Source organism: Staurois parvus, unplaced genomic scaffold (genome assembly GCF_062004578.1).
Source record: "Staurois parvus isolate SC_StPar_1 unplaced genomic scaffold, SC_StPar_1.0 ptg000439l, whole genome shotgun sequence".
Lineage (NCBI taxonomy): Eukaryota > Metazoa > Chordata > Amphibia > Anura > Ranidae > Staurois > Staurois parvus.
Window position 1 is genome coordinate 7,716,102 of NW_028318235.1, and position 12,673 is coordinate 7,728,774.

Here is a 12,673-nt window from a genome sequence, read left to right on the forward strand (position 1 = left end):
GGCCTAGAATGCCATTTTGCACAGTGGCATGGCCTTGCACAGCCACAATATAGGCAATACATGTGTTTGTTTAAATATTTAAATATGCTATTAATGATTAATTGATTAAAGTCAGTATTTTTATTGCTGGCCAACATTATTAGATCATGGCTGTAGCATGGACAATATAAAGAAAAAGGTTTGGTTTTTTTTTGGTTATTACAGTTGATGGTCTTCACAATTGCAGTTCAATATTTATAGATTTATGTATATGTAAGTGAGTCTTAAAAAGGAGAAAAAGGGCCAAAGCATTTTTGGCCATACTTCTCCAGTGTGCACACTTATTTCTGCACTCATGTGACTCAGATTCAGCCAACAGCAGGCTAAAGTCCACTGTTGGCTGACATCATTCAGCTGGTCCAGGCTCTGGAGGGATCCTGACTTTAATGTCTGGATCCACCCGGATGCTTGGGCAGCTGGTTCAGTCTCTCCGTGCCCTGCCGAGAACCTGAGCCAGCCTCTCCCGCTCCCTTCTAAGCTCAGCACTCCATTGAGTGATGGAGGGGCAGAGCAGAGAGCCAGCGATTGCCAGTCATCACTTTCTGCTAACTGAAGAAAGAGAACTGAGTGATCCGCGGTCTTTAATCACTCAGTTCTTGGTCTCAAAGGTGGTGGGGGACTGATGCTGTATTCATCTAGGTGAATATGTATGTTTGTTATTTTGAAACCCACACTTCTCTTTGAAGCTATACAATCTGCAGATTCATAAACGTTAGCCCTCCCATAAGTGTAGAATGGAGTGTTCTTAAATAAATCTTTTTATTTCAAGAAAGTCCTAAAACCATATGCCAGCAATCTTACTAAAATTTATGATTAGGTAACAATGCAACAGCATTTTAATTTCCATTGCCAGTTTTGGACATTGTTCATGACAGACACAATAACATTATAACCTAAACAAATACTTTACAGATTTACACCTTGTTTGAAGGTTCCAGTTTCAGTGCTTTCCTTAAGATGGCTATAGCTTCACTGTACTCTCCTTGCTGGGCTAATACCTGTAGAGAAACATGAAAACTGATAACCAAAAGTTCCTAAAAACATGACCACATTAAATATAATATAAAACAAACGCACATGGGAAAAGCTGAGAATTAATCACATTTTCTACCAAGAACTTGTCAGTCATGTCTACCAGCCAAAGCACTCAAAATCCAACTTTGCAGTGGGAAGTAGTGGGTGTATTCTGACAGGGTCATTATTGCAAAATGAGAACTTTTAACACACTTTTAAACACACTTAATCTGCCAAGAATTCTAAATCACCTGAAACAGGTTCCATAAGCACAAGCACTTATTCCAGTGCTAGCCCTCACACAAACAAGACCAGCCTTACTCAAGGGAGCTTTACCCATCTGCTTGAATGAGAAATGCCTTTTAACCATTTGCCTACCGGCACTTTTACACCATTCCTGACCAGGCACCTTTTCACACTTTGAATGACAAATGCACGGTCATACAACACTGTAACGCGGTATTTAATCACCACGGGGTGCTTTATTCTTTGCAAAACAAAAAAAAAGACCAAAAAAAATATTTTGTTTTAGTTTCTGTTATAAAATTTTGCAAATAGGTAAATTTTCTTCTTCACTGATGTGCGCTGATGAGGCTGCACTGATGGGCACGGATAGGTGGCACTGATAATCAGGGCACCGACTCAGCATGGGAGAAAAGAAACGCTAATAACCTGAAATCTGATCACATGGTAAAGGGCCCCTGTGATTGGCTCTTGATCCAGATCTGTTATCAGCTGTGAGCACTGCAGGATGGCATCTATGGACACCCTTCCAGAACTGGACGACCACACTGTAGATGTCTTTCAGCTATAGCATGGTCCGCAAGTGGTTAAAGGGGATTTAGGGTCACAGCATAAGCTTTCAGTTTATAACAATAGCATCGTAATAGCAATCCAAACAAAAGGTATTTTTTGACAATCCAATATAGGCTTACTTGGGGAAAAAAAAAAAGAAGATGTGAGTTCTGCTTGTCTGCTGGTCATCGGTTTACAAATCTTCCTGGATTGCCTGAATGCTTTACAGCTTCTCCTCTGCTATATACATTTTATTTCTAAGGGCTCCATATCCCATGGTGCCTTGCTGCTTGCATGCAAAAATTCTTATAGGGACAGTCTTCCAAAACTCATCTCAGCACCTCTGTAGTTTAGAAGGCAGTCTCTGTGAAATGTGTGACACAGCACTGCCTACTCACAGGGCATAGTGAATATGTGTCACTGAATTCAAGAAAATAAATTTGTGGGGATCTCCACAAAGTAAATTTGAAAGCTTCAAGATCATTTAGAACAAAGACAGTAGGTTAGCAACCATTGAAATACAAAACATATGATTTTAAATCATAGCTATGCCTTATATCGTTGTTGTACCCTCAAATAAAAATATTAGCAATTTTAAATAACAGTGATGTACCTTCAAAATGTAAGCAGCATAACATAAATCGGGAAAATAATAATACATTTCCAGCACTGAATGCTTGTAATACAGGCAAATTCTATCAAAAGCCTAAAATAGAAGCACTAGAGAGACATCTGGTGGTAGATTAAGAGTATGGCTCCACAAAATGAAAAACGGCTGTCTAAAAAGGAAAAAGGTCTATGTACACCACTTCAGAATCTCACACATTTGTTTTGAATCCTGTCCTTGGAATATCAGATGAAGGTTCAGCCAGAGACACTTAACTGTGAGACATTTTGCACAAGACAACTATTTTTAGGGAAATTATAAAATGTTTTTTTTGTTTATTTTTTTAGTAAATCAGCACTGCAAGTTTGTGATGTTCCAGACAATCCATTCAGCATATACATAAACATAACAGTCCACTGCGTTGCAAATGTGTAGACATTACTTAACTCAGCACTGCAAAGCAAGCAATAAAGAAAGGATCATTCCCATGGAGACTGAGAATCTACAACCTGATATGATTATATTGTATGCCTTTATGACCAGGGCTCTCATTCCTCTTGTTATTTTATTGTACCGTCTCCCTTTTTATTGTAAAGCGCTGCGCAAACTGTTGGCGCTATACAAATCATGTATAATGATAAAGTCCATATGCAATAAATACATTTCTATATGGGAAACTGTTAAAAAGTAGAATTCTAGTTAGATGGGATATAGCTTTTAAAGGGCTTAAACATACCAATTATGCTATTAAAACTGTCGTGAAATACAGTATAGGACACAGGCTTGATATTCATAGACCCTGGGTTATAGGCTGGTATGTTCAGGTGATTGGACACTGGCAAAGCTTATAAAAAAGGACATGCCCTCAGGCCAATCCCCATATAACCTTACCCCACTCTGCTAGTCCTCAGTTTTGTATCTAGCAATGCAGGGCAGCACAAAAACAGAGGGGAGGGTAGCCTGTGTCCTATTCTGTACTCCATGCTATGGAATTTACTGGCAAATCAAAAATACTTACAATTAGCAACCTTGGGACAACTGGAAAATGCTTAACTGACTATTACATGCTGGAACAGGTAGACTCTGCAACTCTATGCTCTATCCTCTCCTTACCCGCTGTTTGTTATTTACCATTTCTAAGCAACTGTTATATTACTAGTACATCACAAGCTAAATATTCTTGAGAATTTTACTATATATGTTTTCCAATTGGAGCAACAAGTCCTTGAGAAACAAAAATGTTCCACAGTTAACACTTAGTCCAAGAAATATGTACTACTTATAGCAATAATATTAAAAGTTTGTTACCGCATTTGAATACAATATGTTTTGTTGTATCAAAGCTATTTCAATAAAAACCTATTGAAAAAAAAAAAAAAAACCCCATGTATAATTTTACAGTAGAGAACATAGGCTCGATATCAGCAGGCTTTGGGACATCCCCAAGCAATGAATAAGGCGGCGAGCAACAATAAGGCAACAGAACTGTGCTAGCTGAGGAAAAGGAAAAATAGAAAGCCCAACTTTCTGACAAAAGCTGTAGCTATGAGGTAGACTGATGCTCTGACCATATCCAAACAGCAAACAGTAATCTTGTTTGGGTACTGAACAACAGAAAGGACTCTGTCTTGATTGAAGTTGAAGACTGACACCACCTTAGGAAGCAAGGAGGGTCTTGGGTGTATAACTCTTTTAGCCTTATGAAGAATGAGGTTACAGGAATGGCTCCTTACAAAAGAAAAAGCTGCTAACAGAGAGGAATGCCTAACAGACATAGTAGCCACCAAGAAGGCTACCTTACAGGAGATATCCTCAGAGGGGAGTCCCCTGATGGGTTAAAAAAATGTTTTTGCATGGCAGAGAGAAGCAAACTGAGGTCACAAGGTAGCACAGGGAGCTGTAGAGGTAGACGGATCTGAGAAACACCTGGAATAAAGGTCTTTATAAAAAGGGAAAAGTGAAGCTAAAGGTTTTGGAAAAAAATGGACAAGGCTGAGACCTGTCCCTTAAGAGTACTGAGGCCAGAATTGAAGTGCCTATGTTCACATCAGGCAGAGATTGAATTGTCTGTTTTCACACTAGGCAAAGGATTTCTATATATGATAATAGATCCTTCTTGAAGTAGTTTTCTTGCTTTTAGCAATGTAGGAATGACAGATTCAGAAAACTCTTTGTATTTAAAGACCTGTTAATGTCAGTGACAGTGAGGGATGGAATAGGTGGTCTTGGGAGAGCAGGTCTGACCTCTTAGGAAGCAACCAGGGGTTATCTCCTAGAAGTCTGAGTACCTCTATGTACCATGTTCTTCTGAGCCAGTTTGGAGCAATGAAAATCACTGTTTTCTTCTCTTGTCCCATCTTGCATAGTGGTACAGACAATATTCGAACTGGAGGAAATGCATAAATGCCTAAACTGAGTCCAGAGAAATATCAGAGCATTCAATGCCAGTGTTAGAGGATCCTTGGTCCTGGCCACAAAAAGAGCAAACTTGCTGCTGAACGCGAAGGCCATGATGTCCATGTCTAGAGTAACCCAACCTCTGACATATCAGGTTGAAGATATCAAGGGGAAGGGCCCATTCCCATTGGTCCAGGCAGTAACAACGGAGGCAATCTGCCTTCCAATTGTCCACACCTGGGATGTGGTCAGCAGAGATTGCTGGACATGGTTTCTTTATTCATGAGATGATCAGGCTTGTTTCCGTTAAAGTGGTTGTAAACTTCAGACATGAAATATGAACAAAGAATATCCATCTATAATGTGTGCTTGTCTCAATCCAAAGAACGAAGTGTAATTTCTCTCCACTGCCTCATTCCTCTTCTGAAAGCATGAGTCACTTGTGACAAATTTTCCTGACACCAACAGAAAAATGGTAACAGGAGACCGCACAGCCTGATGACCAACAGCCTCAGCTCAATTCCTGTGTGCTGTGTGAAGGATTGAGGGGGTGTCCTCAGTGATGTAACTTCAGCTCTCTGCCCCTGATTTTCAGAGCTAAGAGATCCTGTATAAATTCTGCACTTTGAATAGATAGGGACAGATGGCTGCAGCTAAATGGGTACAATTTATGCAGGAGGATTTATTTAATCTGTGTATCACCTGAGGCCCGTCACTTCACTCGGTATTTGTAAGGCTTTAAATCTGTAAGACTCTTGGTCCCCCCATCCTGCCCAGCATTGTGTGACTGCACCCTGATCCTGTGTCCCTGAAAAACGGGGGTCCAGTGGTTTAGAGCCATTTTTAATGCTCTGAGCTCCAAGATGTTGGTAGGGAGTTGGGTACTTGAAGGTACTTGTTTATGAATTTTAGGTCCAGAATAAGATGAATATCCCAGCTGGGATTTGGTACTGTGAAAGGTTTGAGAAGATTCCTTTGAACCTCCAGAGGTAGTGGAATAACCACTCCCTGAGAAAAGAGATTGTTTAGAGCATTCTGCAAATCTGATTGTCCTTAGAACTTTATTTTATGCCACCTTTGAAACCATCAAGTAAAACCATTGGTCTGGGATGTCAATGACTCAGAATGGAAAGCTATAAACAGATGTCCCTCCAATCTTAGGAGTGAGGGCACTCTTCATTATGAAGAAGTCTTTAATATTGCACCGAAAGGAAGGGCTAAATGAGGTACTTGTTTTGAGGAAGGGGATTTTGTAAACTTCTGCTATGGAAGAAGGTTCTTTCCTCCTTTGACATTTTTGATGAATTTGTCAAGTACCTCATCAAAGAGAGATCCCTCCTTCAAAAGAGAAACATGTGAGGCATCTTTACCAGGCAGCATCAGCTGACAAGGTTTTGAACCATGATATTCTGCACATATAGACAGAAATCAAAGCCATGCTTAAGATCTCTGTCATGACTAGTTCTAGGACATCCACACAAAAAGAGCAAAGTAGAGGGTAATTGCTATAATTGCTCGGCCAAGGTATGGTCCTGGAATGCAGTATCATGTCGGTTGGCCATCACCCTAGTCCAGGTTGCTGCAGTTTGATAAACAGTAACTGCAGCAATAGCCAGTTGTAGAGCTGGGCCTGTAAGTGTAAAGAGAGCCTTAAAGAGCGTCTCAAAATTTTGGTCAGCACAGTTTTTGACGGCCAGTTCACACTGGTGCATTTGAAGCTAGTTCACACTAATGCATTTGTGGCCACCGAAACACATACCTGCCATACTTTTTGCGCAATCCAGCATAATGATCATCCTACTGAAATCAATAGGCTAGCAGGAACACCCAAAAACTTGTGAGCTCGAATGCACCTATATGGCGTGAGCAAACCCTGAATAGAGAAACATCTTCTATAGGTACAGCAAGATGTTTATTTGCAAATGAGATTGCAAATGGACCACTTTTTATAAACTCGTTTTTTGTCAACAGGGAATGTCTTTTTAGATTTAGCAGGTCTCTTAAGTACCCAAGGGGGAATGAAAAAGAAGTGTGATAATGCAGAGACTTTTGCACACAGCCTATCAAGACTAGCAAGTATATTGCGTAATTGATATATAAGAAGCTGGGGGTGAGAAATCATCTTCGGTCTCCTCTAACACCTCCAGGTCCTTCATTCCCTTCTGTGTCTACTTCTTCTAGAGCGGGCATTTTGGGATCTAACTCAGATGGGGACAGAGGAGGTGGAGAAGGAGCCTGATGCTTTTTGAGCTCTGAACAGTGATGGCTGTTATTAATTGTTTCTATAATCTGGCAAACCTCAGATTGTATCTATCAGTTTTCCACTGCTACCCAATAAGCAAGCACAATATCATGCAGTATTCAAAGCAACTAGAATGCAGGCGCTAATTGTATATTTGTGTGTTTAGTACTTGGGAACAGACCCAAACTAGTTATGGGCATATTGAAAACATATTTATGGCTTCAGTAGTAGTACTACACAATGTTTATACAGCTCTATAAGGCTTTAACTGGGGCTGTTAATGTGTTTTGTAAACATTTGGTCAAAACCCTCCATTTTAGGCCTAATTTACACAGACTTATTGATCCCTATAACTGTGCAAAAGGCAGTCCTCAGCAGCCCAGGAGTTTGATACAGGGGCATTCAGAGAGCCTAATGAAATCAATAACAGGTGGTTGGCTGCAATGCGCCTCCATGCACATTCTGCAGTGCATGTCCGTGTGGGTCCGATGTATGGATCAGGGCGTAATCTGCATTCTCATAGATGCATTGGACCCACAGAGTTAACCACCTTTTATTGATTTCAACAGGCTTCCTACACAGAACACCTGTGCATCCTAGGTGACTGAAGATGGCACGTTGCACGGATTGGTATATCCATGTGAATAACGCCTTATATGAAGACATAAGAAAAGAGGTGCTGTCTAACCAAAACAAGTTGCACACAGGTTAATCTCACTTTTTGTTACCTTTCCCTTTCTAAACAACGCCTTGATATTTTCAGGTTGTTGCTCCAAGACCATATTACAAGACTTTAAGGCAGCCTCAAAGTGGTCAAGTTTAAGCTGGGAAGCAGCCAGGTTGTTCAGACACTTCATCTTGACATCTAGTAATTCAGATTCTTCTTCCGGTGTAAAGTCAACTAGTAATCAAAAAGAAGGGGACATTTTCAGATAGGATTAAGAAATTGTAGTAAACTTCATTTGTACAAAATGGTTCGTTATGAGAACAATCATAGCGTTAATTTGGAGAAAAACATGGAAGTTAATCAAATTACAGAAAGTTGCAACAGACTGTGTGTTCTGACAACATACAATTATGTTAACCAACACTCTCATTTAAAGTGACAATGCTTAAAGGAACCACCACACTAGAGATATAATGTACCTGTAAGCACTGTTTTTCTCTGATGTCAACATTTAGGATAAGTATTAAAAACATTTTCCCTATGAAGTTTAAGTATATGTACAGAGGAATTTTTACTTACCTTTAAACTCCATGTTTTGCAATATGGTACAAGACACAAGAAGAGTACTCATACACTATGGGATATAGACGTTTACCTTCAGCTGATTGGACCCTGGCAAAGCTTTTGAGGACAAGCCACCTGAGTGTATCCCCTATAACCCTACCCCACTGTTTTTTATCAAGCAATGCAGAGTAAACCAAGGAATAGAAGGGAAAGACGCCACAGGCGAGCCCCAGGAGGCAGTGAAATAGAGAAGGTCAAACAGAGGGGGGCATTGTCAGAAACAGAAAGAAGTATATGGGCCTCCTGTACATAACGGAGGTCTGCGGAAGAGGCATAAGAGGCAAATCTATATGGGACAGGGTTCTATAGGAAACTGAGTGACAGGTATACTCAGTACTAGTCAGGTGTCTCCAGACAATAGTTAAGACAAAGGTTGTGGCCCATTGTCTTTCCAAATATGGGTAAGGGACGATAGTAAAATCTTCCAAGAGCATACCATCACCAGTATCATAGTGAACTAGAATTTGCATCATTGTATATAGCACTTGAGAATTAGCTGAAGGAGATAGATAACGACCTACAATTATCATGGTTCTGTTATAAAAACGAGCAAGTATCACAACATATCTACCCTCTGGGTCAGTTTGCACATCAATAGTTTGAAACGGTAAGGACTTGCATATTACAACACTAACTCTATGGGCATAGCTGGAGTTAGTAGCATGGTAAGGGGATCCCACCCAAGGTTTACGCAGGCTAATAGTCTTAGAGCCCAGCAGGTGAGTTTCTTGCAAAATACTAATATGAGGACTACATTTCTGCAGGAAACAAAAGACTAAATACCTTGTAACAGCTGAATTAAAGGATAATTTCACCTTTAAAATAACAAAATAAACATCTATTTGCAGGTAAAAAAAAAAAAGAAAAAAAAGTGCATTATTTTTTTTTTTATTGGGAGCCTATAAAAGCATAGCACCAGCGATCAGCAGATCACAGGTGCAATGCATGGTTCCTGCATACTGTCAGTGTAGGCTGTCTGCTAGTACCTCGTATGTACAGGCAGTTACACACAAACACAGGAAGAATTAACTAGAGCCGCCTGGCAGGTAGCAATAGCCGTCATGACATCCTGCAAGCCAGGTTGCGGTGAATCAGCAGGCTCCTCCACCTCTGTTTGAGATGCCATAGTGGAGACAGACCTAGAGCGCATGTGGTCTCTTGGGGCCCGGAGAACCACCTCAACCAGCAGCAAAAACATTTCTTTCCTACCTCAGGCTTCAAGAGAGTCAGTGAGGCATCAGTGTAGCAAGGGACCACGGCCTGAGAACATAGGCACACAGGAGCCAAAGAAAAAAATCATTTCAGGCAGCAGAGCTCCATTCACAAGAAGCTGCTCAGGTCGCCAAGTTAGAGAAATATTCTAATGGCTCCGACTACGTCCAGGCAATGTAGAGAAACTCCCTTTGGATGCTTATGAGCAGAGCATAAATATGGTAGGACAATGTCCTCAATGAGGTGTATTACTGAAGCCACCTTTGGGAGAAAGGATGGCTTTGAAAGTAAGATAACCCTGTCATTGTGAAGTATGAGGAAAAGGGTCACCAGCTCAGAAAATACTTCTGACAGATGTGATGGTGACCAAAAAGGCTACTCTGTAGGAGTGAGTATCTAGGGGAATATTCCTAACTGGTTACATACAGCTTAAAGAAAAGGTTCTTACAAGGGAGAGTGAAACCAGATGCCTTTGAAAAAGAATGGATAAGGCTAAGATGTATCATTTGAGAATACTTAAGAACAAATTCTTGTCAAGACCTGTTTGTAGGAAGGCCAGATTGTGAGGCACAGAGTAATCTCTTGGATTAAAGAGTGGGATGTGGATCACATAGATCACTTGGATAGCGAGTTTCTGTCCATGAGATGATCTTCTTTCAAAGCACCTGTTCTTGTATCAGAAACACAGTGAGGAATTAACTGAAGGGTTGATTGAACAATCGGTGAAATAATAAATTAGTTAAAAGGATAAATTCACCTTCAAGAACATGTTACACGTTCCACCCGTTCCCCATACCAGCTGTCACTTTATGAAAAGAGCACAGCCGCGTTCTGTGAATGAATCAACCAGGGGCATAGATAAGGGGACGGGGGGTTCAAGGGGGTCTGAAACCCCTCAACCCCAGAGGAAAGTTTCCAACCACCCCCTGCAGCCATTGAAATTTCCACTCGCCCGTGAGTGGAAATAAGGTGGGGGCGGCGAGCAGTGCTGGGACTAGGGGTGTGTGGGAGGGGCAGTGACAAGCAGCAATCTCTTGTATGGCTTTCAATAAAGCAGATGTAAGCTGCGGGAGGGAGAGGAGGAGAATCGGCTTCCAGCTGCTTTATTGAAAGCCATACAGGAGATCGGTGATTGTCACCGCCAACATGGCTGCACAGAACATACCTGACGGTTCAGTTTTCATTCTGCCTGCCCCCCCCCCATTCTTCTCACTGCCTAGACCCTCCTTCCATCCTCCGCACCAATAGGATAAGAGGGGAGAGAGGCTGGATCTGTTCTGCCTTCCCCTGTTCCCGCCCACACTCCAGTCCGTACAGCTTCAGAGGATGTGTGGGCGGGAAGCTGAACACAGCAGCAGAAGATGTACATTTTGTTTTGTTTGCTCTGTGCAAAACTTTTCCATATTCACCTTCCTGTAAAAGCTAGTTATGAATTGGGGCGGTTGCCATTTTTGTTTAATTTTTTTCCTATTCCAAATTTGCTCTTGACTGTGGCCTGTTCATTCCATAACATTTATTAAAGTGGTTCTAAAGGTTCAAGGTTTTTTCTTTATGTATTCTATGCATGAAGGTAAAAAAACCTTCTGTGTGCAGCGTCCACCCCAGCCCTTCCCCAATCCTTACCCCCTCTGATCCAGCGACATTCCTGACAGTCTGTTGTCTCAGGACTCTTCCTCCTCATTGGCTGAGACAGCATTGGGAGGCAATTTGTTCCTGCTGCTGTCAATCACAGCCAGTGAGCCAATGAGGTGAGAGTGGGGCCGAGACGCATCTATGTGTGTCTTATGGACGCATAGAGCAGTGGTTCAGGGACAAGCACACAGTAGTGTCCCTAGGGCAAGCAACTTTCCCTGGGGGCACTGCTTGAAGGGGGAGGAGGAAGGAGTGCTGGTGGGGACCCAAAAAGAAGAGTATTGGGGCTGATCTGTGCAAAATAACTGCACAGAGCAGGTAAGTACAGCCATGTTTATTATATTAAAAAAAAAAGCACTAAAAAACTTTGCCTGACCTAAAGTGACACTATTCTTGTATAGTTGTATCCAGGGCCCGTTACAGAGAAACATCTTCATATCCGTACCTGAGCCCCTCCAATCCAGCGACGTTCATGAAAGCCTCTGTTGTCTGGGGACTCTTCCTCCTCATTGGCTGAGACAGCAGCAGGAGCCCATTGGTTCCCGCTGCTGTCAATCACAGCCAGTGAGCCAATGACATGAGAGTGGGGCAGAGACGCATCTCGGATGCATAGAGCAGCGGCTTGGGGGAGAGCAACTTTCCCTGGGGGCACTGCTTGAGGGGGGAGGAGCCAGGAGGGCTGGCAGGGACCCAAAAAGAGGATCGGGCTGCTCTGTGCACTGCGCAGAGCAGGTAAGTATAGCCATGTCTGTTATTTAAAAAAAAAAACAAAAAAAAACACAACACGAAGCTCTAGTGTCACTAAGTCAGTCATTCCTGTATAGTTGTATCCAGGGCCTGTTGCAGAGAAACATCTTCATATCACAATGCTTTACGGTGAGGATGTGTTTATAATGATATGCAAGGACGGGCGTAAACTAAAGTATTTAGTGAAAAGTAACCCCGAATGAAGCTTTAAGAGTAACCAGTATATTTATTGATCAGTGTAAAAAAAATTAAACACACTGCATTTTAATGTTTTTGACAAGAAATCATGAACACTACCATGGAATAAATACCTTTGAAAAGCATTGTGAACATTAAAAATATTGTTGTTTCTGGGAAATGTTAAACGTTAGAACTACTTGATTTCAGAGGAATTACAATGAGCACTCTGCCATTAAAGAGAACCAGTCAAAAGTATGCACTTTTAATAATGTGCATCTCCACTTTTAAACAATGCTATGCTCAAAACGGATATCCTTCTTGGACTGCTATTGGAGGATAAACCTGATGGCTCACATGGCTTTATGGCTTTGCTTTAGCTCTGAGAGCATCTTTGGTTATTTGATGCTTTCATACATGTCACTTTCTTCTAAACTGAAGCAGCAGATAGCCAGACATGTACCACACTTAGCTGCACACAACTGCTAACACAGGAAGAGGACACCTGGTGAGTAGTAAT

General features: G+C 41.5%; 1 protein-coding gene across 1 annotated transcript in view; it reads right to left on the minus strand.

Annotated features, from left to right (window-relative positions):
* FKBP8 (FKBP prolyl isomerase 8) overlaps positions 1 to 12,673 on the minus strand; it is a 106,313-nt gene that overhangs the window by 24,808 nt on the left and 68,832 nt on the right. Inside the window, exons 6-7 of the mRNA XM_089687912.1 lie at positions 7,823 to 7,995; positions 960 to 1,037 (exon numbers count right to left, since the gene is read on the minus strand). Coding sequence (XP_089544038.1) covers positions 960 to 1,037; positions 7,823 to 7,995 — 251 coding nt within the window. The remainder of the gene's footprint in view (positions 1 to 959; positions 1,038 to 7,822; positions 7,996 to 12,673) is intronic.